Source organism: Solanum tuberosum, unplaced genomic scaffold (genome assembly GCF_000226075.1).
Source record: "Solanum tuberosum cultivar DM 1-3 516 R44 unplaced genomic scaffold, SolTub_3.0 scf00489, whole genome shotgun sequence".
NCBI classification, from domain to species: domain Eukaryota; kingdom Viridiplantae; phylum Streptophyta; class Magnoliopsida; order Solanales; family Solanaceae; genus Solanum; species Solanum tuberosum.
This window is the reverse complement of record NW_006239412.1, coordinates 219,727-245,848: the sequence shown is the minus strand read 5'-3', so window position 1 is coordinate 245,848 and position 26,122 is coordinate 219,727. Positions and strand designations below refer to the sequence as shown.

The window sequence follows — 26,122 nt, the reverse complement described above, 5'->3', positions numbered from 1 at the left end:
TTGTGGAAAAACATTCACCCGTTCAAATATAACTCTTAATTTATCCCTGAATATAATAACCTAACAACATTTTGTAGCTTATGATTCAAATAACTCCGAATTAACTTTTGAGTCAAGCTAGACCACAAAAAAACACCTTCATTCAACAAAATGGAAGTAATCTCTTTTCCTGGAAAATCAGTTAAGTAGAATATCCTTTTGTGCCAAGAACAAGTTCACGCATAAACGTGTTTGAATTATCCTTTTGTGCCCATAACAAGTTCACGCATAAACGTGTTTGAATTCAATACCTACAGATCACATGAAAATAACTTAATAACTTTATATCTGCTCCAACATTCCTCTCCAACTCTCCCTTTCTATATATCTACCTAAAATTATAATACTTCGCATCCACTCAACACAAGGAAAAAAACATCATTTATAATAGGTGTAGATTTCAAATATTATTGCACGTGAAATTCAAAGATGACGCAGAGAGGGCATTCTACCAATTATGGCAGACGGATAGATTCATACATAAATACTTACAGGAACTTGAAATGCAGTGCTTATTAACATATACAGAGCCAAGATCATGAAAGCATTTACAGATTACGGTACCAACTACTACATTAGATGGAAACAACACACGTAATACATACTACAGGATGACGATGGAAGCGGAGCCCAGAAAACAAGTGTGGCTAGACCTAGCAGACTCCGCTGGTCTTCTTCCCTGCGATCTTCCTCCAATGCTTGATTATGTCTTTCTGAGTCTCTACAGTATCCATGTGAAACTGATGAAGCCCATCACCCTTGTCATTACGCACTTCCTCTGCAGTGACGCGAACAGCTTTGGTGGGCAAACGAGAAGGCTGTGTGTCCAACTCTGTCAGAATTTTCTCAATGTCGGAAACAAGTCTCTCAGCTAGGCTGTGGCTGAAATCCTCTCTAATGACAACCCGCAGAACAGCAATGTGTTCAGCATCCGGTGGCATTGTGTATGCTGGGACAATCCATCCAAATCTTCTGAGATGCTCGGACACTTCAAATACTGTATATTTGCTACTGTCCCTGAGAGAAAATGCTACAACAGGAACACCCACATCCTTAGAGACAATATCGAACCGCCCCATTTTTGTGATTCCCTCTGTTAGTACTTTTGTATTTGCTAAGCAATTCTCCATGACGTCCTTATAACCCTTGCAGACCAGAAGCAAAAGTGTAAATCATTTGTATCGTGCTTAAGCAATACGATTAATGGCAGGTTTACTTTGTTGCACAAAATGAATTATCAACCACCTCAGAATTCAGAAGGAACATAGCTGTTGACAAACATCATCTAAATATTCCACTGTTTTACTCCATGACTCTTTATGAGTAAAATGTGTTCTAAATTCAAAGGTGTTCTGCATAATCAAAGCAAGCACAATATAAGATCTAAAAATACCCCTTAAGAGACTCAGCTTTCGACTTATATTAACAACTAATATAATAGAAAAAAGGGCAGTGTAGAAATAAGGGACAGCCCAGTTTACTAAAGCTCCCGCAAGGCCGGACCACAAGGGTCTATTGTACGCAATCTATCTGCAAGAGGCAGCTGTCGACTTATATTAAATAATATAATCCAGGCAATTGTTGTTCAGACTTGAAGAAACACAGAGTCGTGTTTAATGTGATTTCGGTAATTACCTCAAAGCCAAGCCTTATTAACTGATAATACTGCGCAATTATTTGATAGGAACCTGAAATTGGGAGACAGCATTAAAGCTAACATCCACACGAGATCTCAAATAGGAATTAAAAATTGCTTCTGAATGACAAATCATAGCTTATTTTCTCTCACTGCATGAAAATTAAAAAGTGCACTTGATATTACCTTTAGAGAAGTTGAGGGTAAAAGTAGGCTGATCAGAGCCAAGGTAATTTATATGAAAGACGAGTTCATCGGGCAAGTCTTCCTTGCTCCGCCATATCACCCAACCGACACCAGCATATACAAGGCCATACTTGTGACCACTGACATTTATACTTTTCACTAGAGGCAAACGGAAATCCCATTCGAGATCTGGCCACAGGAAAGGAGCAATAAATCCTCCACTCGCAGCATCGACATGGATCGGTGTATCCCATCCAGTTTCCTTGTTCTTTTTCGTAAGGAGCTCGTTTAGGAGCTTCACATCCTCAAATTCCCCAGTCAGAGTAGAACCAAGGATTGCGGCAACACATATTGTATTCTCATCCACCATCTCTACTGCTTTGGCAGGGTCCATTACATAGTATCCTTCTTTTAGTTTCACCTCCTTCAATTCAACCTCAAAGTACCTTGCAAATTTTTCCCAGCAGACCTATACCCCATAATTCAGACAGAAAAGTTTCAGCAGAACCGAAAACAACAGAGAGCAGAGAAACCAAACTTTAGTAATCAAGACAATTATACAAGACTAACAAGGTTCTAGTAAGCTTGCTCCAAAAGGGTGATTAAGGGACTAGTGTTGACAATTGACAGAATATTTGTTTAAAAGAGATCTATTTCCATCTGATCAGATTTAGCCACTAGGAAGTAACAGATTGCAAATTGTCAACAATATCACCAAGTAGAATTTCATCATATGTTTCAAGACTAGGATTACAAGTCAAAATTTGATATATTAATCCAATAAACAGAAGAAATAGGCATTCAAACTCATGTCCACAGTACAAGAAAGACGCTGCAAAGTTGACTGGAAGTCTGATTCACCTGCACATTAGCTCCAGTGACTATATTAGGCTTATCAAAAGGTTTGCCTTCTGCTTTTCTTTTCGCTTGCCATTTGCGTTTGAAAGCAAGACCAGCAAGCATGATTGCCTCTGATGAACCCACTGTACCAACTCCTACTGCAGTCTCATCATCACCAACTGGCGCATGGAAAAGATGTGCTAACATGTTAACGCACCTATTCTGCAAACACAAAATCAAATCACTCTGAATATCAACAGTATCTACCCAAAAGCATAAATATTATTATCTCCTCTCTTCATATTAATATCATACTATTTCAATTTTGCAACTCGCAAAACTTTAATTCCATTCAACAACAACTACATACCCAGTATAATTCCACAGGTCTGTTTCCAATGGACCCTCGGGTCAAGTAGAGAGGCTGTTTACGTTCCAACAACTTCAATCCAAAATCATCAAACTATACCTACACTTTGAAGTAGCAACAAACTAACTTTTTACCTCAATATTTTTCTAGTAACATTAACAAAAAGATTCGAGTTATATGCACTGTCTAGTTTATAGATCTACCAAGTTAGTTTCAACTTTTACAGATTATCAATTAATCTTCATCCAGAGATTTATCTATATTTACCTAATTAATAAATGACCTAATCATTATCTCAGTGCATTGAACTTAAACTAAGCTCCTATGTTCATCAAATATCGTCAATAGAATATCGTTCTACTGAATTTGCAATTTAAGTTAAAATTTCTTATTTTACTCCCAAGAACAATCAACTAATAGTTTTTTATCTCAGAAAATCAACACAAAAGACACTCAACTAATAATAATTATTACAGAAAGTGCGAGCGAGGAAGCAATAAGTACTGACTTGAAGTTCAGTGGTGACAGGGTACTCATCCATGTCGACATAGTTCTTATTAATGGATGCCATGATGAGCTTATCGCACTCCGGCTCCATCCATGTGCTAACAAAGGAAGCTAGATTCAACCTCGGGTTACCATCCAACATAAGTTCGTCGTTTACAATCTGAAAAGCTGCTTCCTTCGGCATGGATTTTTTAGGGATTTTGAACTTAGGTAAAGGTTCCTGTACATATCTTGATGCAAATGTACAGTGCAAGCTCTCTTCTGACTCTCTTATGGAAGTCGTTGTTAACACCATTTTTTTGTAACCTCACTGATTTCTACAACCTTTTTGTTTCGGAATTGGGGAAAAGTAGAGTGGTGATTGATCGGAGAAATAAGAGTGACAGAGGAGAGGGATAAATGTGGGAGTGACACGTAGTGCGATGTGGCGGTTGGGAAATGGAAAGCTTCCCTACCTGTTGCTTTTAATATTCTCTACCCACAACTGACGTGTTGGATTTGTCCATGCTTGTACTCCTTGCTCCGGTTGTTACATTGCTATATTTTGAAAGTTAATTTAATTTAATATTTTAAATAAAAAATTCAGGTATTTAAAAATTATATAAAAATATTATAAATTGCAATTTTTTGCATATCAAATATGATGAAAAAAAATACTGTAAAATATTAGCCAAAGTTCTTATTGTTTGACTATAAAAAAAGAAAATTATGATAATTAAAAGTTGTCGAAGGGAGTACTTTCTTTTGTTTGCTAAAATAATGTGGGATTGTCTTAATTAGGGTGGTTGATATTTGTCATTGTAGTTATATTAGTATTGTTATAGTTCTCATTTTGATATTTTGATTATCGAACTATTTTTTGTTGTCATCATCTTTATTTTATTTGTACTTGAATTTGTTGCACTTGAACAAAAAATCTTTCAAAAATTATTTATCTATCTCCATGAGATAATGATAAAATTTGCGTATATTTTACTCTACTAAGACATCACTCGTAGAATTTTACTGGTATGTTGTTATTGTTGATAAAAAACATACTAATTATTTTCAAGTTTTTTGTGTTTTATATCTGATTTATGTGATGTGTTAGTTTCTTATCGGAATATCATTAATTATTTTTTAAAAAAAAAAATTAGTTTGGTAATAAATTTAAATAGGAGAGATATAAAAATTCAAAAGATTCGAGATATTTTAATTGTTTTTTTATTTTTATTATTAACTCATTTATTTTTAGGATATGTGGGGTCAATAGATAGATAGCGGGGAGGGGAATAATAATTTAGTTGATCAGTTATTTAAATTTTTATTTGATTGATCAAATTTAATTGTCAAATTAAATTGATTTGAGTGGCTTTGTTGATACAAAATAAGCATAAATGGTTTTAATAGAGAATTTACTATAGTTGAAAAATCAATTAAATTATTCACTCTTACCACACGTAAACAATTTGCAGAATTAGTTTAAGAATTAAGATATCACCTTTGGTTGGATTGTGATGTTGCCATCTCCAAAGTGGAAAGTAGTAATTAAAAGTGAATATGAATTCCTTCGAGTAGATGTTTTGTCCCCAGTGGTGGTTCTAGAGACGCCACTGGGCCATAGTCCTTTGGCTTTATTTTCTACACTAGATTCCTCTAATATCTAGATAACATAGTTTAACCAGATTTTTTAGTTGATGTGATGGCAAAAACTGTATAGCTGCCTCATTGCTAGTCATGACCCCTCTACTTGCACAGCTACCATTTACAATCCAATTATTCAAGAAAAATATTTCGAAGGGAGAAGCACCTAATGCGGTGAATGAAAGGAAACAAAGTTCAACTTCCAGGAAAGCAGAAAAAAAAAAGAGTTTATAGATGATTGTATTCCATTGGCCTAATTTTTGGTGAGGCAGAGTTATCTACATGTGCTGGTGAGTAGTGACAGTAACAGGCATACTATGAAATAATCAATCAAGGGAGAAACCTCACCCAATCCCCAACCCAAGATGTCACTAAAGGCAAGAAGAAACCATGCATCCATAACTCAACTAGTCTTAGAAGTGGGCAGAAAACACCTTTTTTATTCATCTGAATCTAGAAATGCTGGAATTTGATTTTTAATCTTGTACGCGTTCATAAATGACTAACATAATTGCTATCACCTTTTTCGTCAATTTCAGAACATTTTGCCGATGCCGTCTTGTCTAGGAATAGATTCATTGATATCCATTTTACGCCATTTGCCCATTAATGAGCCTATTTCATCAGCTTTGTCATACAAACCTAGTAGCCCACCTGTGTGTATGAAGAGAATCTTTCTTCCCTCCCACTTTCTTGGATTCTCGCCCATGTCTTTCATCATTCCATAAGCTGCTTTACCACTGTGTGAGAATTGACAATCAGAAGAATGTGTCAATAAAGTATCCTCGAGAAATCAATGAGTAGTTTGAGTTGTACATCAATCATGTCTCACTGTTCTTGCTTGCTTTAGGTAAAAGTTCAAGTGCAAGGTTCAGTTTTCTAGTCTAGATGTCGAAAAAACTCAAAAACAGTTGTAGATCAAAAGACTGAAGACCTTTACTTCACTTGGAACCTAGTCAGTCTTAAAACAGACTTCCATACAGCTAAGTTTACAACATCAATATCAATAACCTTGTAAGATCTAAAATACAAATAACACAGGATTCTACTATTACAGATTTTATAGTGAACATATTATTCTCCAAACTCTTCAAGATTTGGTGCATTCATAAGTTATGTTGCTCAGACTCTTTAAAAATGCTGACGGGTGTGTGTCAGATCCTCAAAAGTACTCTAGTTTTTGGAGGATCCGACAAGGGTGTGGCAACACTTTTGGAGAGTCCAAACAACATAGCTTATACGAATAGGCAGTTTCTAAGACTGGAGAACATGTTAATGCAAATACGTTTTACATAGTCCAGACAAATTCTGTGGGCAGTTCGTGGAAGGCTGACATGCCATGTCGTAAAAAAATGAGAAGGCACAATTGGCCATACCTGTAGACAGGGTCAAGAATAACACCTGTGGTTTCAGCAACTTGCTTCACAAATTTCAGCTCATCAGCGGTGCTCATAGCATACCCAAGGCCTTTTGCCTGTTGAAATACCAAATTGCAAAGAAAAGAATAGTTGATATACAGAACTACATCCATAACCAACAGTTGATGTAACATTGTTTTTATCATTAATTAGTATCTCAATAGTTATTGAACAACAAGAAGTTACACAATGAAATGGATGAGTGTAAAACAGTTATGCTTAAAGAAAAAGAGAAAACCATGAATCCTTACAGTTTCGATGCTAACAATATCACGGGAGCTAACCCCTGCAGTAATTCCGTCAAGTAGGCCTTGAACATGTTCATAAAAGTAATCCGGATCGTCACAGACACAAAATGCATTAATCTACAAATCAAAACCAGTTATTAGTGACACTTATATTTTGTGAAGATGGGAGCAATTTCAAATAAGACAATCAGTTTACTTTTGCTTTCAAGCCACTGAGCATGGATGCAATTGACAAACCAGCGACCGTACCCCCACTGGAAACCATTGAGACATAGCACTGAGGTTAAAACACTGAAAGATAATTAAATCATGACTATCACCATAAGATAACTCCAGCCACAAAAAAAAATCGAAGTTGAAGTTACTCATTCCTGAAGAAGAGTAAACATAGAATAACGGAAATTCTACTAGAGATACACAACTGAGGCATCTAGAATGCAAAAAAAAACGTCTTCAGGTTCAATCAATAAAATGTATTAATAAGTAACAGTTCTATTAGAATGCACCAAAACAGCTGGTTTGCATGGAGAATCTGTTGAGGACTTCTTTTAATGATGGTGGTGGCCGGGCCAGTTTTTGGGCTCCTCGCATATTCCACTGGTATCTACTACCTCCCACTAGCTAAGGTACCGAGTAACTCTTGCCTCAAAGGCTTAGGCAGATAAGAAGAAATCATCTAGTATTTTTGTCTCCACCGTAGTTTGATCCTTCTTTTTATTATTATTATTAAAATCATAGCTTGGGTGATTTTAATGCTGCAAACAAGAAACCAAGCCTGACCTCCATCTCCAAGAAAATTGGAATAAACATTCCCTTTTAAATGTGATGACACGGACATCTTAAGCTTACAAAACACTTTAGCTAAATCACTAATTCTGGATACCGAAGGATTCATCCCTCTACGTAGCTGGTTCAGAGAAGTGTTCATAGTATATTCCTGTTTATTTTGGGACAAACTTCTCAACCATATTTTCAGCATATCTTGCTTTTAATTCCAAGCATGAACAATTTGAAATGCAACAAGCTCATGTATAGCATACTATTATAAAATTATGCAGAAGAGGTGCAAACCTGCCACAAGCTACAACGATGTCGTCGAATTTCTGTTCAATGCTCAAGTGCTGAAGTTGTTGCTCCAATTCCCTGATTGCCTCAATATAGCCCCTGAGAAAATAGTCACACTTAGCAAAACGGTGACAGCATTTGTATTCCTTCCTGAAGCTAGTAGGGCAAATATCTAGAATAAAAATTTGCTCAGCTGTGTGCAGTAAATCAGAATGTATAGCATCACTCACCATTACTTATGGATGGCAACCGAGGGTCAGAGCATAACTCGGTACAAGACCCCGGCTAAGGGGGCGGCAGTTGGGTCAAGATCAGAGTATTCATTCGACATGCTTTAATAAAGTATAGGCCTTCGAGGAACTTCCTAACAAAATAAAGGGTTGAACCCTTGGTCATTCAACTAATAATGCTGATGACACATTGGATCTTTTTCTTTAATCATGTATTATAAGTCTGTTAGTGATGGCATAAACATCAGCATATAGAAGGTTCAACCCTTGGCATGTATTTTAACCGGGCTACTAGCTTCTGAACAGCTGATAGCTCTGTCAAACAAGAAAATGAGTCATCCTTGGCTACCCTAGTGCTATCACATTTGTGTAGTAAAGGAATATCAACTACCGATCAAAAGAAAAGGCTGAAGAATGCTAATGCCATAATCCATAAGGTTATTTGACTATTCAATATCAAGAGGCCAACTGAACAGAGAGGGTTTCAGCTGGTAAGAAGAACATGAAATGGTTGATTAAGCCTGTAACACAGGGTTAAGCCTCACTGGATTTCTAAAATTAACAGCCAGTTTCAATAGAAACCTAAAGAGCCATCCAAATGTGTCAATGCGAGACAAAAAACAGCAGATGAGAGCGAATGCAATAAGTGAATTCAATGCTTGCACCAGAAGTAACCAGATAAGACTGCACTCTATGGCTCAATTTTGGGGGCACAACCGCACAAGATGGAAAAGATATTTGCTACTGAAGAATTCACAATGAATAGGGAATGGGCTACATATTCATTTCAAATTAAGGCAAGACGCAATGAGTTCAGAGGCTGTATAGGGTACTCTAAACTCAGAAACTGAAGGTTATTATTAAGAACTTTTGGCAACATGTTTGATGCTTCAAGCACACAATAGTCCAAATGTCCAATACACATATCAAGGTGCAAGCGAAACACTGGAAATTAGCAAGAAGAAATGAAGTAGGTTTAGACTTTATCAGCAGAGGGAACAAGATGTGGCATAACAAAATGAGCCTCACCAAGTTCCTAGAGAATTGGATCCACCAACAGGGATGACATACGGCTTTCTCCCTTCATTTAACAGCTTTTCTTTCAATATTTTGGTAAGAGCCTGTGGCATAACACACATTATAAACAGTACTATAATAATAAAGCCTATCAGCTTAAGACTACTAGAAATAGACAGACAGTACAACTGAAAATTAGCCAAAGTTCAGATACTAGTTCCACTTGGAAAATCAGGAACGCGTCACAAAATTGGAGGGCAACACTACTTCAGATATTTGTGTGACTATAAATCATTTCGTTAAGGGTAAAATGAGTAATTTAAAGTTAAATTGTTACTTAATATAGAACCGTGTTATTCTTTTTGGGACTGACTAAAAAGGAAAGTAAGTCATCTAAAGTGGGACAGAGGGAGTAGGCGGTTTATCGCTTGATTTCAAGTAAGATATACACGCATGCCATAAAAAGATGATTCAACTAGTACATATTATATTTGAACAGCGTGCGCAGCTTTGTAATCTGATCTATAATATAATCAAACATCTTCAAAAAGTCTCTTTGCAGCATCAAACTACCTTTAATTGAAAAGTCTCCTTTTGCAAGTAGCGGAAAGAAAGAAATAGAGCTTAAAACTTAAAGCATTAGAAACACAAGAGGATGAATGTGAAATTACGAGGAAGAAAGTACAGACCTCACTGCCAACTTTTGCATATTCTTCGTTTGAAACAAGATCAATGTGTGCTCCAACCAAACGGTCAACAAGGAGGTTCCCTGTTAATCCAGGATCTTTATCCACAAGTAACTGTGACATAACTAAAGAAGTTATTCACATAAACAGGAAGATGTGACTTGCAGAAAATGTATGAATCAAGCAGAATATATTTTTTGATAAAGGTAATGTTGTATTCTTCAGCATTAAGGAGATGCTGGCTACCATCAAAATAGATTTACAGCTGGCTCAAAGATAAGATAAAAACTTGCTACACAGAAACCTATAAGGATCTTATAAAATCTAAAACGCATCCTCTATACCCTCCTCCTTACACAAAAAGAAGAAAGTCCTTTAAGGTAAACAAAATACCAAGAGAGCAATTACGGTATACCTTTGAAGTGCGCAAGATGAGATAACAATCAAGGTTTAAGTATTTGGCAGCGACAGCAGTAGCACGACAGTGATTACTTTGTATGCTACCTATAGTCACTATGCAGTCAGCGCTCTGTGCCACAGCATCTGCCAACAAGAACTCCAGCTTTCTGACCTTGTTTCCACTCAATTGCATTCCTGACATATCATCACGCTGCAAATTCAAAGTTAGTTCGTGTTAAAAAGCATCTGGAATAGTGACACTGACATGAAAATAGCCAAACAGATAAGAGAAACAATGGCACAAAAAGAAATCCTCATCCTCAGGCTACCTATAAAACAAGAACTTGCACTTTACACATACCATGAAATATTTTCCAGAGGAAGCCTTTTCTTGTTTCAATATATTATGTATATTTTCTAGAGGAAGGTTTACCATCTATCATATAAACGATTGTCGTCTAAGCTTACCTCTTTGCAGTGACCCAACAAAGCGCAAATTATCCAGATAATCAAGCTGCAAAATGCACTTGATGGACATCAGTTGAGACAAAAGCTAAGGGAGCGAATGGGATTAGATACCCCAGTAGTCCTTAATTTATTCCGATATTTTCTCATTGTGGTGTATTCAGTCATGTCCTTTAACTTTTTTTTACTTTTATTCAGTTTTACTCTTTTTACCCAAACACACACACACACATGTTAAAAAGTACTCATGTCTAATGCCACTGCAAATAACTTATATTTCAAATATTTAGGTTATCCCATTCTTCATTAATTGCATGAAAATAGTAGGATACATTTATTATCAATTTACTCCCTAGTTTCATAGTAGTTATCACAATATATTTATCTTTTTATTAGTGTATATCCTCAGAAAAATATTTCTGTCATAATACCGATAACCAATTAATTATCAAAAAGATACCAATACCCAAGTTTTTATGCATCTGTATGAACACATAAACTAGGTGCTCATGTACTACATATAAATCATGTTTCGAGTAATGGCTCCAGCAAAATTTCATTGGAATGAGATCTTTGTTGTCAAATACGTAGATAACATTTCTAAGACTTGACTGCTTTTTTCTTAGAATTGTTTTTAGCTAAAAATTGAAATTCGGGCACTCAACATAAATATATCATACACACGTAATCTGCAGTAGATTGAAGAAACTTCTTCACACAATTATAGTATGAGGTAATTCCTTCAAGCAGACGTGCATAAACCAAAATCACAAAATGACTGATATGAATAACATTTCTCAAGACCTGAAATGATCGGAGCAGATCACATTTATGTTTGCTTCGTAAAAATCCGAAAAACTCAGATAACATCATTTCATTGCTCAAATAGAATTTTATCAAGCTAATAGTACTTCCTCCAGTTTTTTGTTCATAGTGAATGTTTTGCACGTTCATTATTTCCAAATGAAAAAAATAATTTACCTTTAACCAAACCTCGGTGTTCTTCGGCAAATTAGGCAGGTTCCACTTGTGAATTGGAGTTGGAAACTAACAACAATCCCAAAATTTCAAAAACAAAAAACAGAATGATCAATCCTCGATTAACACAAACAGAGAATAACACAAATAGAGATTATAGAGAAAGATTGTAATCTCACATGACCAAGCGAAAATGTGTGAGAGGGAATGGGGTTAAGATGTGAAGCCCATGGAGGAGGCTCGTAGGGCTTCTTCGTGAGAAACTGAAAGGGCGATTGGTGAGTCTGGGAAGTGGAATCGTCCATCGATGATTTGGTAAAGCTACACTGTTTCTTTAACGCCTTATTGAGTTGTGCTTGCTCCTGTTATACATAAAAGAAAGAAGACTCATCGTCCGTTCAGAATCCTATATATAGTCAAATACTTGAACAAAATACTTCCACTAAAATAGGAAAATAGTAACACACTTCTAAAAGGAACATAACACTGTTAAAACAGAAAATATGTGAACTGATTCAACTTAAATTAAACAACTTACAAGACTAGGTCAACTAGCAAATTAAAAGAAATTTCTACAGTTTCTCCTTAAATTGATGTTTGCTAACAATCAGTAAAGTTGAGGTGTGTAAATGATTTTTGTCCCAATTTTTTTATATATTAATAATAATTAGGTTCAACAGATTGTCATACAAAAATAAAAATGAAAAAAAGGCAAGCATAACCATAAAAGAAGTGCTACAAAGTCTGGGGGAAGTTTATGTAATTCTCTCTTTAGTGAGTATTTTTTAGCTATAGTAACTTTGAAGATGAATAAATCTTATTTGAGTAACTTTATTGATACTACAAAATAAGCACAAGTAATTTTATAGAGAATTTACTAAAGCTGAATGAGCAATTAAATTATTCAATCTTACCCACACGTAATCAATTTGCAAAATTAGCTCAAGAATGGACAGATCAAATTTGTTTTGATTGTGATGTTGTCATCTCCAAAGTGGAAAATAGTAATTAAAAGTGAATATGAATTCCCTCGAGTACATCATCAAAAAGTCTCTTTGCAGCATCAAACCACCTGCACCTCAAAAGTCTCCTTGTGCAATTAGCCAAACAAATAACAAAAACAATAGCACAAAAATCCTCATCCTCAGGCTCCCTATAAAACAACAACCTGCACTTTATACATACCATAAAATATTTTTCCAGAGGAAGCCTTTTCTTGTTTTAATATGTATATTTCTAGAGGAAGGTTCACCATCTATCTTATAAATGATTGTCGTCTAAGTGTACCTCTTTGCAGTGACCCAACAAAGCGCAAATTTTCCAGATAATCAAGCTGCAAAATGCACTTGATGAACATTAGCTGAGACGAAAGCTAGAGGAGAAAATGAATTAGATACCCCAGTAGTCCTCAATTTATTATGATATTTTCTCAGTGAGGTGTAATCAATCATGTCCTTTAACTTGTTTTTCTTTTATTCTGTTTCCTCTTTTTACCCTAAAACACATGCACAAAAACACATACGTGTGTTAAAAAGTACTCATGTCTAATGCAACTGCAAATAACTTCGAAAAGATATTTCAAATATTTGGGTTAGCCCATTATTCATTATTTGCATGAAAATAGTAGGATACATTTACCCCCTAGTTTCATGGTAGTTATCATTTTATCTTTTTAGCAGTGTATATCCTCAGAAAAATATTTCTATGTCATATATGCATACAACCCAAATTTGAAACAAAACATTCAGAACTGATGGGCTTTGAATTTTTATTTTTTATTTTTCGTTCGATATTTGATATCTATATTTAAATTGATAAAATTTGAATTTGCACCGATTTAATTAAATTTGAATTCGGTTCGAAAAATCCTACCGAAATTTGAGACATATGAAATAGTATTTGTCAATCGACTACAATTTCCCTCTTTCCATTGCTTAGACCAATAAAAATGAAGGTACAATCATCAGAGCAAAACGTACCAGTACTTAAAAAACAGTCTATAAATTTCCGGAAAAGCACGAGTCAAACATTCCCTCGTTTTTGAATAATAATAAAAAATTAGAGGGGGATTGGATTTTGTCAAAACCTAATCGTCTCCCTCCCTTGTTCCAGTCCCATCCTCGTCCCTTCTCCTCTCTCTCTCTCTCCACTCTCTTCCTCTCTCTTCTCTGATCAGAGATCTCGAATTCTGCTTATTCAGATCCGATCTACACGGTCCGAAAATGATCACCATTCCATACTTGACAACCTACTTCAGCTATGGAATCGCTCTTCGCATTCGGTCAATTCCGTGAATTCTTCAGGAAGATCTTTGATTGGTGGCGTGATAGCAATCTTCAGGTATTACTTTCCCCGCCTCTGCTTCGTCGTGCTTGATTCTGAGAATGAGCTTGAATTTTGATGTTGTTAACTTTGCATGACAACTGTGAAGGAGAATCATTTTGTACAATAACACTACTTTTTATCTACAAATATCATTTGAATGATCAGATAGTATAAAACATCTTTATATTGATTGTGTACAAAAAAAATTCAATGAATAAATGTGCGAAAGGCAGATTGAGTGGTTGAGAAGTGGGTTTTCCATGTGGGAGACCTAGGAGGGCTTGCACTTTGTATCTTATTTGTAGTTTGCAAGTTGTTAACAGTAATTGTGTTACCACAAAGTGCTCATCCGAAGAGTAGACAGTGCTAGTGTATTTGAAATTCCAAAAAAAATGTGCTTTATTGTAATGGCAAGTTCTAAAATGGAATTAGTTTGCCTTTTGCATTTTTTCCCCATTTCGCAGTAGTATTTGTACATTTGATATCCAAAAAATACACCAAATGCATGCATAGTTCAAACACAATATATTTTTTTCTACCTAAAGGGAAGGTTAAATGTATTTCTTTAAATATCACAAAAAATAAAATAAATTATTACTAATAATTGCGAAACTAAAATTATTATCCTTAAATAATTAATTAAAGAGGAATATAAAATAAATAAGATTAGAATAACACTCTTGGTTAAAGGAGGAGCACCGTGCTTATAATTTTTTTTTTCCATTTTATAACTAAGAAGAGTGTTGAACATGCAAATATGATGACAACAACGACAACAAGTAAACAACATACCTAGTGAAATCCCACTTATGGGTAGAGTAGGGTAAACAGACCTTATCACTATGTCGTGAAGATAGAGAAGTTGTTTTCGAAAAACATTCGGCTCGAGTGTAGCAAATCCAAACACAAAAGAAGAGAACAATATAGAAAAGTTATTAGCAGTATATAAAAAATACTATTACATCCAATTCAAACAAAGTTGAGTCAAATCTTGCAAAGTGAGTTCATGATCCTCCCAAACTTGACAAGTATCATGTATATTAAGACAGACGTTTAAATTTCAAGTATCAGTTGCCAAATTTTCTTTTTTTGTTCCTTCCTTCGTTGTTGGTGTTGGTGTTGGCATTACGCTTTTGTCCACTTGAACTTTCAAATAGGCTCTTAGTTGAAATTTGTCTCGTCTTCACTTTTTAATCTTGATTTATTTATACTATGTGTTGTTACAGTAGTAGTATGTTATGTGCATGGGTGGAAATGTGGAATGGGGCAATGTAAATTAGGTGTAATGGGAGTCAACATATATATATAATTAATATCTTTATTTGATTGCTTAATTCATGTTTTAAATTTTTCTTTTTGTGTATTGTGTCCATTATTATAGTATAATCAATTTATTTTCAGTTGTTACGATATAAAAAAATCAACTATAAGAGTACACACAAAAAACTGGGAAAAGACACCCAATTTATAAATCTTTTAATGGGGGTTCTAAAAACTTCTCAAAGCATAGAGCTGAAGTGTTGGTGGATAATGTTGAATACAAATCTTAAGTTGACACATTCAACAATAAAGCAAGTTGATCTGAAAGCTGCAAAAGTTGCTTGTGAATCCATTATTCATCAAGAAACTGAAGTTGAAATTTTTCAGTTTCTTTATGAGGTACTCACTCTACACTTGCTGCACCTTTCTGAATAGTGCGCTAAAGAATCATTTTTGCTCAAAATTTTACTTTTTTGTGTGTTTTTTTAAAGGACCCTACGTTGTGCAAATCTATTCTAAATAAATTTGCCATCAAGAAGAAAATGAAACATAAATATAATATTAGATGTCATGCAAAAGGTCAAAGTCCAGTTTTTATTTGCCACCTTGCTTTTAGTGGTAAAACATATATAGGCGAAGAAGTTGGGAATAAGAAAATGGTTGAACATTTAGCTGCTCGAACCGTGATCGAATCGCTATCGGATATGTTTATTTATTGTTTTATTTTACCTCAATGCTTAATGAATATATATTATATGCAAAACAACGTTAGTCTAATACGTTAAAAATCTCAAAGAAATAAATGCATATACTCTTTCACCAATAATCATGTCCAAAGTTAACTCTGATGATCATTTGCCTAAATGCTCAGGTGAGAATTGAGATAATCGCGATTATAATTGATTATTTTAAAAAAAATTCATATACTTGTTGAGTCACATCTCATGCATGTTGTTTTGAATATGTAATTTAACCTCATGACAGCCATGTCAAATAGTGACAATATTATAAAAAATATACACCTAGTTCAAATACAATTTTTTTTGTACCTAAAAGAAAGGTTAAATGTATTTCGTCAAATATCACAAAAAACTAAAACTAATTATTTCTAATAATTGTGAAACTAAATTATTATCCTTAAATAATTAACTAAAGAGGAATATCAAAATAAATAAGATAATAACACTCTTAGTTAAAGGAGAGCTCTGTGCAGCGTCGTGCTTACAAAATAATTTTTCCATTTTATAACTACGAAGAGTGTTTAACATGCAAAGACGATGACGACGACAACAACATACCTAATAAAATTTCACTAAGTGAGGCTTGGAATGAGTAGAGTTCAAACAAACATTATCGCTATCTCGTGAAGATGAAGAGGTTGTTTACGAAAACCACTTGGCTCGACTGTAACAAATCCAAACACAAAGAAGAACAATATAGGCTTTCTTCAATCGGCAAACAAGGGGGAAGTCTGCCACACCAACCCTTTAAGAGATAGGGACTCCAGCGCAGCGGTAAGAAAAAGTCACTCAGTGAATCGGTGGATCACACACTTGGAGACAGGGACAGGGGCATGCCTGACTCTTTAGAAAGTATACAAGTGCTGAAAGAGTGAAGTCTGGGGACAGCGGTAAACGTGAGGAATGGCACCTCCGCCCTACTAAAGAAGTTCGCAAGCAAGGGACATGCCGAACACCTACCTTTCCAACTAAGTCCAAGGCGAAGGACCTTTTAATTGACGATGCGTTCCGTCGTCAGCAAGCGGTGGCCGACAAGGCCCCTTTCAAAATACTATAACATCCAATTAAAATAAAGTTGAGTCAAATCTTGCAAAGTGAATGCACGATCCCACTAAACTTAAAAAGTATCATGTATGTTTCTATCAAGATATTTAGACAAACATTTAAATCCCAAGTATCAGTTGCCAAATCTTCTCTTTTTGTTCCTTCCGTTGTTGTTGGTGTTGGCGTTATGCTTCTGTCCACTTGAACTTTCACCTTCTAAATTACCTATTCAAAACAATACACATGAGATGTGATTCAACATGTATATATAATTTTGGAAAAATAATCAATTATAATCGCAATTATCTCAATTCTAACCTGAGCATTTAGGCGAATGATCATCAATAACTTTGGACTTGATTATTGGTGAAAGAATATCTGCATTCATTTCTTTAAGATTTTAAAGGATTAGACAAACCTTCTTTTCCACATAATATATATATATATATATATATATATATTCATATAAGCATTGACATAAAATAAAACAATCAATAAACATATACCTAATAGCGATTTGATTGCGGTTCGAGCAGCTAAATGCTCTGCCAATTTCTTATTTCCAGCTTCTTCACCTTTATAAGTTTTACCACCAAAAGCAAGGTGGCAAATAAAAACTAGATTTTGCCCTCTTGACTGACTTCTCATATTATATGTAGGCTTCATTTTCTTCTTGAGGGCAAATTCATTTGGAATAGATTTGCACAACGTAGGGTCCTTTAAAAAAAAACACACAAAGAAATAGTAACATTTTAAGCAAAATAAATCTTTAGCGCACTATTCAGATTGGAGCAGAAAATGTAGGATAATACCTCGTATAGAAACGAAAAAGTTTCAACTTCAGTTTCTTGATGAATAATTGATTCATAAGCAATTTTTGCAACTTCCTGCTCAGCTTGCTTTTTAGTTGAATGTGTCAACTTAGATGTGTATTCAACACCATCCACCAACACTTTAGCTCTATGCATTGGGAAGTTTTCAGAACCTTCATTAAAAGATTGATAAATTGGGAGCCTTTTCCCAGCTTTTTGTGTGTACTCTTTGTAGTTGATTTTTGTATATCGTAGCAACTGAAAAAAAAATTATATTATTATATTATAATAATGGACTTAATGCATAAAAAATAATATCAAAAATATGAATTAAGTAAATAAGATTTTAATTCTATGTATATACATTATTATGTTGACTCTCATTACACCTAATTTTCATCCATTCCATATCCCCACCTCATGCACATACCATACTACTACTATAACAACAACAACATATTATAAACAATTCAAGTCAAAATTAAAAACGTGAAGATGAGACAAATTCGAACTAAGAACCTATTTGATATTGTTGTCAGGAGGCTAAAAACACTTATTTTTGTAAAGAATAAATGTACTTTGACTCTAATTAGGATATATAACTAGAACTATTATATACCTATGTATCATTTCTCTTTGTGTACTCTAGTAAAGTTAGGAAACTTGACTCCTCAGAAACCTCTTGTAGAAGTATTTGTTTATTTTTATCTTCAATAAGAAATAGAGAAGAAAAGTTTCTTTCAAGTATCGGAGCCCTAGTGGTTTGAGCAACCTTCCAATTAGGATTTTTTTCGTTTTTCTTCTTTAGAGTAAAAAAAAAATGACCACTTGAACCAGCAATGAGATACTTTATTCCCCCAAGCATGTCAAACACTCAAGTTGATGCTTAAACCACCAGTGACAACTTATTCCCCTACACCTAACCTTGCTCATCAATTGACCTTGAAGCTCACGTCGTCAAACTTCTTGCTATGAAAGACACAATTTCTTCCAATAATTTGTGGTGTGGTCTTAGTTACCATATTAATGGTAGTGAACCTGTTCCTGATAAGTTTATAGTAGATAATCAGTTGAATCCAGCCTACAAAGCTTGGGTACGCCAAAATCAACTTGTTTTAAGTTGGATTGCTGTTTCAGTATCCAAGAGTGTGCTACCATAATTACTTGGTGATGAAACAACCCGTGCAACATGGAACAAACTAGTTGTAGCCTATACATTCGGATCCAAATCACAAATCTGTGACCTCAAGGCACAATTGCATACTCTGAGTCATGACAATGCGAACATTGAGACTTATGTCCAAAAGGCAAAAGGAATTACAAATAGATTTGCCTATTAATAACGAGGACTTGATCGTTCTTCTAATTAAGGATTTACACAATCTTCTCAGCACCATAACTTTCAGAGTTCTACTTCATTAACTTAATCTGGGGTCCAGTCTTCATACTCTGATATGTCTGGGATTGTTTGTCATAATTATGAAGAAAAGGGCCATATTTAACATATTTGCCCATCACCCAAAATCATCGGTGTCTAGCCGACCCTCTTCAAATTTAGCTAGCACCTCGACTCAGCCTACACAAAATTGGTTAATGGATAGTGGCACCACACGTTATCTTATGGCTAAATCTTGACAATTTCGCCATCCATTCGGAATACCAAGGTCCTGAGGAAGTAGCCTTAGGTGATGGTTCCAAGCTGCCTATCTCTCACATAGGTCAAGGCTCACTATCTACTTCTAATAAAATATTTGCTCTAGATAATGTTCTACGTGTTCCTACTGCCACTCAAAATTTACTATCTATTAGTTCTTTTAGTGCATCAAATCAAGTTTTGATTGAATTTTTTCCTAACTATTTTTTGGTAAAGAATTTGGCAACGAGGACAATTCTTCATAAAGGGTCGAAAACTGATGATATCTACTCCTGCTTCATATGTTGCATCCCTTAGTGTTTGGCATGCACAACTAGCTCAGAAATCCTATCCTGCCGTCAAGTGTGTTTGTGTCGTCTTTTAGTTTATCTCCTAAATTGAGCTATACATGTGTTGTTAACAAAGAGTCACAAAGTCCCCTTTAGAGAGTCTAGTTTTAAGGCCATGTGGCTTCTATATTTAATTTTTTCAGTCATTTGGGGGTCCTGCCCCAATAGATTTTAATGATGGCTATCGTTATATGTTGTCATCTTTGATCACTTTAGCAAATATACTAGGATATACTTTCTTAAATTTAAATCTGATGTTCTATCCATTTTAATCAATTTCGTACAATTGTGGAAAAGTTCTTTGGTCACCCAATAAAATGCTTTCAAGCAGACTGGGGTAAATTCAAGTGTTAACTAGTTGCTTATGAGAAAATGACATTGTTCAACGTTTATCGTGCCCTTATACTCCAGAACAAAACATTTGTGCTTAGTAGAAACATAAACATATAGTTGAAACCGATCGTGCTTTGTTGAATTATTCTAATGTTCCTCAAAAAATTTGGACTAATGTGTGCATTCAAGATCACATATTTTAAATTGCATTCAATTTTTCTATTTTTTTACTTACTTTATTAAAAGAGGATATATTTATCAAAACAAAAACTACCAAATTTGTAGAAAATTTATATGAAGTATTAAATTAATTGAAAACACAACCTTAATAAACAGATAGATAAAAAATGCATGCGATGTAACGAAATACACAAAAAAAAATGTGCACCTTTATTCTCCAGAACAATGTTTAACTCGTGACGAAGTAGGTTTAGTTTTTCACTCCTTTGCTTGTAGCGGCGCTTCGGCAGATATCTTATAAAAAATGTCTTGTGTTAAGTCAAGAGACAAAACCTAGATTGTATTTATATGTGTATAAGTGTTAACCTAGTGAGTCTGATCCTCGTTATAGGCTTATTAGTCTTCAACAGGCCTATATTATTGTCAGCCCTCGCCTATCTATGAAATAACACAGGCCCATTATGGAATCCAAAATATACTATTTGATATGTGTCTTGTCCGTCAACTATTAAAATTTAGCCCATTTTTAAAAATATAAAAGAATAACTTAATGTTAAGTTCACATTAATAAAATAATTCCAATTGCAAAAATAAAGGGAGAGACATACATGCACTTGTAATAGCCCTAATCAGAGAGAAGATTAAATCAAATCAAATCAAATAAAAAAATAAAATTTTTATTTGAGTAGTGTTTCTTATTATTAATTTATCAAAAGATATTTTATACTCTTTGTTTTGACTCCTCGAATAGAAAGGGTAGAAAAAAGGCAAAATAATAATACACTACATAAGAAAAAGCTGGAATTCGATCTTGGAAATAATCAACTCAAGCTCATCATACCTTTTTTAGTGACTCGACTCAAGCTCATCATAACCCTTTTTGTGACTCGACACAAGCTCATCATACATAATTCGATTTCCTCTTCTTTGTGTTCTATTAATCAGAAGCATCGAATAGCGCCTCGCCGATTTAGAATTCGAACACAAAATGACCATACTTGAGCAATTATTCTTGCATGTGTCTACTATTTTATTTAGGCAGAATACCCTCACCCATTTTTATTAAGAAACTGAAAGAAGCCTCAAAAACAGAAGAAAGGGTGGATATGTGGGATCAATAGATAGCTGGGAGGTGAATAATAATTTAGTTGAACAGTTATTTTATTTTATTGATAAAATTTAGTTGTCAAATTAGTCTAATTTGTGTGGCGTTGTTGATACAAAATAATCATAAATGATTTTAATAGAGAATTTTGCTATAGTTGAAAACTCAATTAAATTAATTCACTCTTACCACACGTAAACAATTTGCAGAATTAGCTCAAGAATTGAGAGATCACATTTGATTGGATTGTGATGTTGCCATTCCAAAGTGGTAAGTAGTAATTAAAAGTGAATACAAATTCCTTCGAGTAGATGCTTAACCCCGAGTGGTGGTTCTAGAGACGCCACTGGACCATCATTTTCATTAGTCCTTTGGCTTTATTTTCTAAATTCCTCTAATATCTAGATAACATAGTTTAATCAGATTGACTTAACAAAATTATAATTATTGATGGATTATCTGAAAAATCAACTCAACATTTATAATGTCGAATGAAGTGGTAATAACCCAGGGAAATCAAGGTTTAAATTTCAGTAAAGCAAAAAATATAACCGAGTTTGCAATACATACATATGTTAGTAGGAAAAAATAGATGCATGGTGTAATAGTTAGGGTGCGCATATGTTGATCCAAATAACATCTTTAGATAGATAAAAAAGAAACCACAGACCAAGATGGAGTCACAAATTCTTACTAGTTTTAGAAGTGGCATAAAGCACCTCCTTTATTCAATTAAATCTAGAAATGCTGGAATTCGAATTTTCAATTCCCGTACACAATTGTTATCACCTTTTATTGGCAATTTCAGACCATTTTGCCTATGCCTTGTTGTCTAGGGACAGATTCATGGATTTCCATTTTACGCCATTTGGCCAGGAATGAGGCGATTTTCTCAGCTTTATCACACACACCCAGTAGCCCACCTGAGTGTATGAAGAGAACCTTTCTTCCCTCCCATTTCCTTGGATTCTCCCTCATGTCTTTCATCATTCCATAAGCTGCTTTACCACTGTCAAAATCAATAATGTATCATTAAACTATCCTTGGAATACTCGAGAAACATAATTTTATTGATAAATATGTAGATACAATTCTGTTCCTCTCTTGATTCTTCTCTCATAAGATCTCTTCATGATTCGAGGGCCATTAGTGGCGTATTTCCCGAACTTCTATGATCTAGATTTGATCTCTTTATGAATATTCTATGAATTTGCGGAATTAGGGTTTAGGATTGAATAACCTCCAAGAATCCTAATTATTGGAATTGAACACGTAGAATCTCAACTCAAATTAAACATATCTTGTAGAGTCCCACAAAATTTCAATGTCTACACCAATTTCACAAGTGACATTCCAGATTGATTGAGTCTTCCTTACCCTCAGATACATGGTAGGCACTATCACTACCAACCCCAACCTCTCATACTATTTGTCTAGATTATATACGTTTTACAGAGTAAAGGCAAATGATGTGGACATGCCATATGATATACTAATAAAGACTGAGAAGAAGGCAAAAGTGGGCATATACCTGTAAACAGGGTCAAGAATAACACCTGTGGTTTCAGCAACTTGCTTCACAAATGTAAGCTCATCAATGGTGTTCATAGCATACCCGAGACCTCTCGCCTGTTAAAATACAAAAATGCAAGGACAACAACTGATGCCAATTAAGAGATTCGGAAGAGAACTAGACAAATATTACATACGTAAAACATGTATATATGCTTGAAGAAAATAATGAAGTCTTACATTTTCGATGTTAACAATATCACGGGAGCTAACCCCTGCATTAATTCCATCATGTAGACCTTGAATATGTTCATAAAAATAATCTGGATGGTCACAAACACTAAACGCATGAACCTACAAATCAAAACCAGCTACGTATTAATATTATTTAGTGTCGTGAGAGCAATTTCAGATTAAACATTACTTTTGCTTTCAAGCCACTGAGCCTCGATGCAACTGATAAACCAGCTACCGTACCCCCACTGAAAACCATGGATACATATACTCAAAACACATGTGAACACAAACTTTTCAACCATATCTTTAGCAAATCTTGTGGTTAATTAGTGATCAATTCCAATTTCAAATGCAACAATCACATGTATAGCAGAGAAATCATTAAAATTATGCAGAAGAGGTGCAAAACCTGCTACAAGCCACAACAATATCATCGAATTTGAATTGACTGCTCGCGTGTTGCTCAACTTCCCTGATTGCCTCAATATAGCCCCTGACAAAATCAGAATAGTGAAACCTTCATTAAGAACTTTCTGAAAATGAAGGTTAACTTTTTGTCCTAAAAGCACCCAATAAACATGTCAAGGTGGAAGCAACACTCTGAAAATAAGGAAGATGAAAGGAAGTAGGTTTAGGCTTTATAAGCAGAGGCAGAACAAAATGAGCCTCACCAGCAGAGGCGAACCCAGGATTTGAAGATAATGGGTGCACCACAAACAATAGCAGTGCATAGGATTCAACCCAGTCCCAGGGTTTAAACCAATGTACCAATTAGTTTTAGTGTTCTTATAGTGCCTAATGAAATATATATCATATCTCAAACAATATATACATAATTTTTTCCCAAAGTTAATTATCAGGTGCACATGCACCCTCATATGTTCATATTGGTCCGACTCTGCTCACCAGGTTCCTAGAGAATTGGATCCACCTTCAGGGATGACGTACGGCTTTCTCCCTTCATTTAACAGCTTTTCTTTCAATAATTTGGTAAGAACCTGAGGCATAAAACACATTATGAAATTAGAAACAGAAGCGGATTGATCAGAGGCATAAGTATATATGAGGAAGAAAATGTATATAGATCGACCTCACTGCCAACATTTGCATATTCTTCTTTTGAAACAAGATCAATGTGTGCTCCAACTAAACAGTCAACAATGAGATTCCCTGTAAATCCAGGATCTTTATCCACAGGTAACTGAGACATTTATATAAGTTACTTCATTTGCATAAACAGGAAGACAAAAATAGAACAGCAGAATTAGGGAATACGTACATCTTTAGTAAGTAAAATGAGATAACAGTCAAGGTTTAAATACTTAGCAGCGACAGCAGTAGCACGACAGTGATTACTTTGTAAGACACCTATAGTCACTATGCAGTCAGCTCCCTGTGCCACAGCATCTGCCAATAAAAACTCCAACTTTCTCACGTCGTTTCCACTCCATTGCATTCCTGACAGATCATCCCGCTGCAAATTCAAAGTTTGTTTGAGTTAGAGTGGCATTTGTCGCATTTATTTTAAGCAAGGTGTGAATGAGAAATTGAGAAATTGAGAAATGTGGGAAACAAGCAGAAGAAAAATGAAAAGTTATTTCTTCTGTATTTCTCGTTGCTAATTTTTGCTTTGTTGAGATTATCCAAGTTTGTGGTAGCGCTACTTCTTTAATATTTATCCATTTTATATTGGGAGGAATTAGTAAGTAATCCACAACCTCAGGTACATTTAAGGGATTAAATTCCGCAAGGACACAATGGATTTTGTGGTCAAATACTTTTGTTCTGTTTCTTTTCATTTTTTATTGCTTCTAATAACTTAATCAGAGGCGGAGCTAGGTGGGGGTTAATGGGTTCGGACAAACTCAGTAGCTTTTCCGTAGACAAGGTATTTGTACTTGAAAATTAATTAAATATATATGTCTATTAATTTGTGAACCCCTAACAAAATTAATTGACGGTTATTAACGAAAATTAGAACCCTCAAACTCTTAATCCTCGCTTCGCCTCTGATCTTAATACAGGAATAACAACATTGACATAGAAACAACAGATCAGATAAGAGAAACAATAGCACAAAACTTTTTTTTGTTTGTGCATAGTGGATATTTGGCGCTTCTTAGACCATCCTTATTTCCAAATGGCATACACTACGTTGGAGAAGAATAACTGAAAAAATGAATTTACCTTTACCCAAACCTCGGTTTTCTTCGGCAAATTAGGCAGGTTCCACTTGTGAATTGGAGTCGGAAACTAACAACAATTCCAAAACAGAATGATATATTAATCCTCATGTACACTTACAACAACAACATACGCAGTGAAATCATACAAAGTGACCAACCACATTCTGTTATCTTACATGTCCGAGTGAAAAGGTGTGAGAGGGAATGGGTAATGATGGGAAGCCCATGAAGGAGGTTCGTAAGGCTTCTTCGTCAGAAACTGAAAGGGCGAACCAGAATCCTCCATGGATGATTTGGTAACTCAACACTGTTTCTTCTTCTTATAGTTTTTGCCAAAATAAACTTTCCACTGCTCCTATCAGTGGCTATCACCACATCTTTAGAGTAAGTACGTAGTAGTAATACTTTTATCTCTGGTTTGGGTTTAAATGAGGTTATTTTATGGTTACAATTACCAAAAATAATTTTACCTTCTATGTGGAATAAATAATTTTCATAATTATATTCTTAAATGGGAAAATTACGCGGTTAAGCAAATTTATACTACTTAATTACTCATCATAGTTATAGTTTACTATAATTACCACTCGCGACTAACATTATACATTAATTACGTGGGGTGACTTCGAGTTTGTATAATTAGCCACGTTTGTATATGTATAATTCGCCAGAATATACAAATACATATGTATAATATA

At 34.7% G+C, this 26,122-nt stretch overlaps 3 protein-coding genes and 1 pseudogene across 3 annotated transcripts; all 4 read right to left on the bottom strand.

Annotated features, from left to right (window-relative positions):
• Positions 1 to 463: 463 nt before the first annotated feature.
• On the bottom strand, positions 464 to 4,038 carry LOC102581388 (glutamate decarboxylase). Its single transcript, XM_006364328.2, has 5 exons — positions 3,580 to 4,038; positions 2,723 to 2,923; positions 1,862 to 2,330; positions 1,675 to 1,727; positions 464 to 1,184 (listed from the first exon to the last, which is right to left on the bottom strand). The coding sequence occupies exons 1-5, from the start codon at positions 3,871 to 3,873 to the stop codon at positions 693 to 695; spliced, it is 1,509 nt and encodes a 502-aa protein (XP_006364390.1). The 5' UTR covers positions 3,874 to 4,038; the 3' UTR covers positions 464 to 692.
• Positions 4,039 to 5,621: 1,583 nt separating this feature from the next.
• LOC102584253 (putative D-cysteine desulfhydrase 1, mitochondrial) lies at positions 5,622 to 12,076 on the bottom strand. The gene is made up of 10 exons (XM_015303917.1): positions 11,887 to 12,076; positions 11,711 to 11,776; positions 10,281 to 10,475; positions 9,869 to 9,979; positions 9,192 to 9,283; positions 7,939 to 8,031; positions 7,064 to 7,121; positions 6,871 to 6,984; positions 6,578 to 6,675; positions 5,622 to 5,941 (listed from the first exon to the last, which is right to left on the bottom strand). Exons 1-10 carry the CDS (start codon positions 12,010 to 12,012, stop codon positions 5,737 to 5,739), a joined length of 1,158 nt encoding a protein of 385 aa, XP_015159403.1. The 5' UTR covers positions 12,013 to 12,076; the 3' UTR covers positions 5,622 to 5,736.
• Positions 12,077 to 17,209: 5,133 nt separating this feature from the next.
• Positions 17,210 to 18,044, bottom strand: LOC107058336 (double-stranded RNA-binding protein 4-like). The gene is made up of 4 exons (XM_015303912.1): positions 17,889 to 18,044; positions 17,583 to 17,793; positions 17,395 to 17,454; positions 17,210 to 17,301 (listed from the first exon to the last, which is right to left on the bottom strand). Exons 1-4 carry the CDS (start codon positions 18,042 to 18,044, stop codon positions 17,210 to 17,212), a joined length of 519 nt encoding a protein of 172 aa, XP_015159398.1.
• A 4,069-nt stretch (positions 18,045 to 22,113) lies between these two features.
• Positions 22,114 to 25,800, bottom strand: LOC102580482 (putative D-cysteine desulfhydrase 1, mitochondrial; annotated as a pseudogene).
• Between the last annotated feature and the right edge of the window lie 322 nt (positions 25,801 to 26,122).